This window comes from Chiloscyllium plagiosum, chromosome 22 (genome assembly GCF_004010195.1).
Source record: "Chiloscyllium plagiosum isolate BGI_BamShark_2017 chromosome 22, ASM401019v2, whole genome shotgun sequence".
In the NCBI taxonomy this organism is placed as follows: Eukaryota; Metazoa; Chordata; class Chondrichthyes; order Orectolobiformes; family Hemiscylliidae; genus Chiloscyllium; species Chiloscyllium plagiosum.
This window is the reverse complement of record NC_057731.1, coordinates 57,360,616-57,367,088: the sequence shown is the minus strand read 5'-3', so window position 1 is coordinate 57,367,088 and position 6,473 is coordinate 57,360,616. Positions and strand designations below refer to the sequence as shown.

At 39.7% G+C, this 6,473-nt stretch overlaps 1 protein-coding gene across 1 annotated transcript in view; it reads left to right on the top strand.

Annotated features, from left to right (window-relative positions):
* Window positions 1-6,473, top strand: part of smc3 (structural maintenance of chromosomes 3) — a 131,397-nt gene that overhangs the window by 56,435 nt on the left and 68,489 nt on the right. Inside the window, exon 13 of the mRNA XM_043713100.1 lies at window positions 5,308-5,521. Within this exon, the coding sequence (XP_043569035.1) occupies window positions 5,308-5,521 (214 nt within the window). The remainder of the gene's footprint in view (window positions 1-5,307; window positions 5,522-6,473) is intronic.

The following is a 6,473-nucleotide window of genomic DNA, read 5'->3' as shown; positions in this document are numbered from 1 at the left end:
TACAGCAGGATATAGAGAGGCTGCAGAGCTGGGCAGAAAGGTGGCAAATGGAATTCAATGTAGCTAAGTGTGAGGTGATTCACTTTGGGAAGAATAACAAAAAGATGGGGTACTGGGTTAATGGTCGGATACTTGGTAGTGTGGATGAGCAGAGGGATCTTGGTGTCCATGTACACAGATCTCTGAAAGTTGCCACCCAGGTAAATAGTGCGGTGAGGAAGGCATATGGCGTACTGGCTTTTATTGGTAGAGGAATTGAGTTCCGGAGTCCTGAGGTCATGATGCAGTTGTATAAGACTCTGGTGCGGCCGCATCTGGAATATTGTGTGCAGTTTTGGTCGCCATATTATAGGAAGGATGTGGAGGCACTGGAACGGGTGCAGAGGAGGTTTACCAGGATGTTGCCTGGTATGGAAGGAAGATCGTATGATGAAAGACTGAGACACTTGGGGCTGTTTTCATTAGAGAAAGGAAGGTTTAGGGGTGACTTGATTGAGGTGTACAAGATGATTAGGGGGTTAGATAGGGTTGACAGTGTGAACCTTTTTCCGCGTATGGAGTCGGGTATTACAAGAGGGCATAGCTATAAATTAAGGTGGGGGGGGTAGATATAGGACTGAAGTTGGGGTAGGTTCTTCACTCAGCGAGTCGTCAGTTCATGGAATGCCTTGCCAGTAGCAGTGGTGGACTCTCCCTCTTTATGGGCATTTAAGCGAGCATTGGATAGGTATATGGAGGATAGTGGGTTAGTATAGGTTAGGTGGGCTTGGATCGGCGCAACATCGAGGGCCAAAGGGCCTGTACTGCGCTGTATTCTTCTATGTTCTATGTTTACCACAATTCAGTGTATTCTCTTTTTATTGATTTTTAAAAAAAATCCAAACAGTCACTGGCCCTTCTACATGAGTCACAGTTCTCTTAAGGACCCCTTTTTTATGTGATGCTTTATCAAACGTTTTCTTTAATCCAAATGGACAAAATCTTTCCTCATCCTTCTCTGTTATTTCATCAAAAAATTCAATTAGATTCGTCAACAAGATTTATGGATATCAAATTTATATTGGCTATTCTTAATTAATTCCAGTCTCTTCCAGTGCCTCTTGTTTTCCCTGTTTATTCTTTTTAAAAAAGTATCTACCACTGATAAGCTACTTGTATATAGTTACTAGAGCTGTCCTTGTCCCCTCCTTTTAACAAAGTGTTAAATGTGCTGCTCTAATCCTTTAGCATCTTTCCTGTATCCAAGGAAGGTTAGAAATAAAAACTAGTCCTACCAACATTTCTCCCTTCATTGTCAGCTTTTCCTTCATGAATTCTCTGGTACAAAATACAAATTAGTCATTTTAGCCCAGATATCTGCCTCTTAAGCATTTTATCACACCTGTCCCTAATAGGACTCATTTTGGATGCAGGTTTGCTCACTGATCTGGAAGGTTTGTTTCATTACCCTGCTAGGTAACATCTTCAGTGGGCCTCAGGCGAAGCAATGCTGAAAATTCCTGCTTTCTATTTATATGTTTGGGTTGGTGATGTTATTTCCTGTGGTGACGTTATTTCATGTGGTGAAGTCAATTCCTGTTCCTTTTCTCAGGTGGTGGTAGATGGGGTCTAACTCGATGTGTTTGTTGATAGAGTTCCAGTTGGAATGCCATGCTTCGAGGAATTCTGATGCATGTCTGGAAATGAACCTTTCAGCGAGCAAACCTACATCCAAAAGCTCAACCTGAGCTACAAATCTTCTCAAAACTCACTAGGACCCAGTCTACTTGCTACCTGCTGAACTGCTAGTGGAAAATCTTTAGGCTTGTTTTTATTTTTCACTTTCTATTCTCATTGTCTGTATCAATCTTATTTTCTTTACTTTGGATTAGATTACCCACAGAGTGGAAACAGGCCCTTTGGCCCAACAAGTCCACGCCGACCTGCCGAAACGCAACCCACCCAGACCCATTCCCCCACATTTACCCCTTGACTTAACACTACGGGCAATTTAGCATGGCCAATTCACCTCACCTGCATATTTTTGGAGTGTGGGAGGGAAACCGGAGCACCCGGAGGAAACCCACGCAGACACGGGGAGAATGTGCAAACTCCACACAGTTGCCTGAGGCGGGAATTGAACCCGGGTCTCTGGCGCTGTGAGGCAGCAGCGCTAACCACCGTGCCACCCCGTTTCCTCTTCTCTTCCCCTATTGTATTTGAATTGGTTCTCCCTCCCTAGAAGGATTCATCTGACATGTATCATGCTCCCTTTTTTCTTTTGTTTTATCATATTCTTCCAACTTCATTGTTATTCCAAGGAGCTCTGGCTTTGATTCTCCAAACCTTTTGCACTTGAATGCACCTGAGCTGCAGCTGGAAGCATCTCCTTTAGTATCACCCATTGTTATTTGCAGTTTTTCTTGCCAGTTTTTGATTCCATCGTGCCTTGGCTCTTCCAGTTTATACATACTAATAGATTGTTCCTTGATCTTTTGGTCACTCATATCCAAATATTTCTGACAGCTATTTGGTCCAATTATTTAGTTAATTTTATATTTCTATTTTTACTACAATTGGAACTCTGTAGAGAAATGCAGTTATCCTGTTATCATTAAGTTAAAGAGATAAATAAAATAAGTTGAAATATTATTCTGCATTTTTCTTGAGCATTTTTCTTGCATGTTGTTCCTTTACAAAGCCATAGCTGAAGCAATGCAGAGTTCTTGCAAAGTTGTTGTGTCATAAAGCTGGTCCCTTTTTTTATATAAAAGCTGTTCCTTTTCTCAAGGATACTGTGTCCTTGGTTTTTTCAGAGGGGTCATAAACCACTCCTGGTTTCAATTAGACTGGTTTGGTACAGACATTAAAGGGTATTGAGAGGCTTTTTTGTTTATATGTAAATAGATGAGACTTCAGGCCAAAATGGTCATGTTTGAGAAGTGACCTGTGTAATGAAAGGGAAGTGGTAAGCTCTCTAGGTGAGCAGTTCAGTTCAGAACTAGTTGGGAGTTCAGCAGTGGACTATGTGAACAGCCTCTCTCTCTTTCTGCCCTTCTAACTTCAACCTGTAAGCATCTGTTCTTTTTTATTACTGTGTTTAAGGGGGCTTGCCTAGTGGGTCTATTGTGTATATTTGGAACAGCATAATTAAGTCTAATTTGGATGGACTGAATTCTGTAGGGGTTCTTTATTCTGTTCCATGTGTTTTATTGTGTAATTTTAAAAATTGGCTGTTTTTAAACGGGGAAGTCAACCTCGCTAACTTACTTTGGGTAATTTTCACTGTACACTTACCAAAACAAATTTCAAAATTATGGTCTGGGCTGCCTGCTTAAAAGTGTTTTGAGTGGTCTGACCTACTCCATAACAATAGCTCTTGAGGATGTAGCATAAGTTGGAAGAGGAGAGGCCATGAAGGGATATGAGGACTGAGATCAGGGGTGAAAATGTTAGAATGGTGATAGAGTTTCCAATATGGGGCAGCTGTGAGGTGAAAAACACTTGATGTAAGTTAGAATACTGGTGGCAGAATTTTCTTTCAATATCAACTGTTAGAACACTGGATAAAATGTTGTTCACATAAGCCCTCTTTTGTCTTGGTGTCCCATTTGGTCTTTTAATGTCTCAGTGAAATTTCATAAGATGTTATTCTATATAAAAAATGTTTTACATACATGTCCATTCCTTTTTGAGAATGGCATTATTAGGCATCCCATAAGTGTGGGTGACACAGTGACTCAGTGGTTAGCACTGCTGCGTCACAGCCCCAGGTATGTGGGTTCGATTCCCACTTTGGGTGACCGTCTGTATGCAATTTGCACGTTCTCCCCGTGTGTGCGTGGGTTTCCTTTGGGTGCTCCAGTTTTCTCCCACAATCCAAAGATGTGCAGATCAGGTGAATCCTCCATGCTAAATTGCTTGTAGTGTTAGGTGTATTAGTCGGGGTAAATGTAGGGGAATGGTTCTGGGTGGGTTACTCTTTGGAGGGTCGGTGTGGACTTTTTGGGTGGAAGGGCCAGTTTCCATACTGTAGGGAATCTATTCTAGACATATGTTACTTCAATGTGAACTCCTTTTGGTAAGCTGCTGTTTTTTTTTAATCCTTTGGCACACTAAATTATGAAGATCACATAGGCTGAAGTTTGATTTTATGATTAAAAATATAATTAGCTTTTAGTGTAAAGGATATATTGATTTGGGAATTGATGCTTAAAAATGACTCTCTTACTCTATAATTATCACAGTGTAAATGGAGGGAAATAGGCAGATACAGTATTTTATACTTTAGCTTGGACCTGCAGATAGTTTGAAAGGGATATGAGGACTGGGTTCCAGGGTGAAAATGTTAAATTGGTGACAGTGGTGGATGGGTTACCAATATGGGTCAGCAACACAGCTGCGTTTGCTGGTGCTACCATTGGTAACAAAGCAGGTAGTAAGGAAAGTAGAAAGCGCCTGCAATGTGATTAAATAGACCAAGTGCATTTGTGGGTGCGGCGAGAATGGCAGATGTAGAATAAATAAAACAAAGAACTGCGGTTGCTGAAGATCTGAAACAAAAACAGAAATGTATGAAGAAATTCAACATCTGTAGAGAGCAAACATTTTGAGTCCAATTACCCTTCTTCAGACGGGTCTAAATCTAGGCACGTTGCTATCTATTTATATTAATTTCTCCATGGTTGTTTGTTATTTCATCAATTTTTCTGTTTGTGTTAAGTATTTCATCTTTCATTGTTAGCCATTTTCTGTACATCTTGGTAATTTTTGTTTGATTTGAAATCATAAATTGTATTTAATATCTCAGATCTCTGCTTGGATTTTCAAGAGTTTGGACATGTGTAACATGTATTATCATCACAATTCACACTTGGAGTAGATTTAAATTTAATGTAAAGGCTTTTTATATGCTATAGGTGAAATGTAAAGTTAATACACAACTTGGACATTGAAGCCTTAGCACTGTCGCAGTAATTTTAAGGAATATTTTGCACTACTGGATGCAACATGAGCATTTAGTTCCTGCTGTTGCATTAAAATCTACCATGTAAAGCCGAGGTGGAATATGTCAGAATGCAAAGCTATCTGGTTTTAAAGTGTTTGCACAGTATAAATTGACCAATGGAATCGAGGAAAAGTAAATCTAAAGAATGATTTGACTACTGGGAGTTCGTCCTTGTTTTAGTGATGGACTGTTGAAAAATGTATTCTTATGCAATAGAGGCTTCAAAAGCACAGTTATTGCTTGCAGTCTTAAAGGCCTGAGGAGGCATATTGCAAGCCAAATTGTCGTAGTCCTCATATTCTGTCTTTTATTCTACTTAGGTTGGCACAGGCAACCCAGGAAAGAACAGATTTATATGCTAAACAGGGTCGAGGCAGTCAGTTTACGTCAAAAGAGGAAAGAGATAAATGGATTAAGAAAGAGCTGAAATCACTTGATCAAGCTATTAATGATAAAAAACGACAAATTGCTGCAATTACCAAGGACCTTGAGGATACAGAAGCCAATAAAGAGAGAAACCTGGAACAATATTCTGTAAGTAATTAGTACCACCAATGGATTATTTGAGATATTTATCAACCTTTTGTATATCACATAGTATTGTGCATTTTTTAAATTATCAGGTGAGAAGTTTGTCAAAAGGAATTCTTATCCAGATTATTTTCTTTCTCTGGAAAATTTTAATGGACATTTTAAGTAAAGTGACTGGAAAAGGATTTGCACCAAAGGACCCACTTACACAGGTCACAAAAATACCCCGAATTAAAAAAGAGATTGAGGAAAACACAGGAAAATAAAGCTTGTCAGTCTGGTTAACACCTTCTGAGTCAGGGTTGTATTTCCCCAAAGCCCGCTACAAAAACATGAGCACGTAGGCTAGGCTGACATTCCATGTGTACAGTTAAAGGAGGATTGTGCAGTTGGCGGCGTCAGCTTTCAAACAGAGGCCCTATCCAAGCTCTGAATTGAATGTAAAAGATTGCATGGAAATTTGAACAAGAGTATTGGTGTTTTACAAAGACCTGGGCATGTTTATTCTCTAACCAAAATGAATAAAACTAATTATTTCATTACTCGTGTTGGGTAGCTGCTTCTGCTGATCTTTGCTGTGATATATTTTGCATTAGAACAGTGATGCAGAAATCATATCAGTGGTTGTGAAGCATTTCATTGCATCTTTTAAAGAGACTATACATCTGCAAGCCTATTGCTTTCTTACAAAGACAGTGAGTTAACTTGTATAATAAAAACAAAAAGTTGCCATATTGCCAGAGGGGACCATAGAACTGTTCTGTCATGAGAGAGAAACGACTGGGGATGGTTTAACTTGAGGGTCACTTGAATTTTATTTTATACAAAAACGGTGTGTAAGTGGAAGAGCAGGGAAGGTGAGCGAAAGCTTAGAGGGTGTTGCCATAGAGTCCTACACAACACAGAAGCAGATTCTTCAGCCCAAATTGTCCATGCCGACCAGATTTCCTAAACT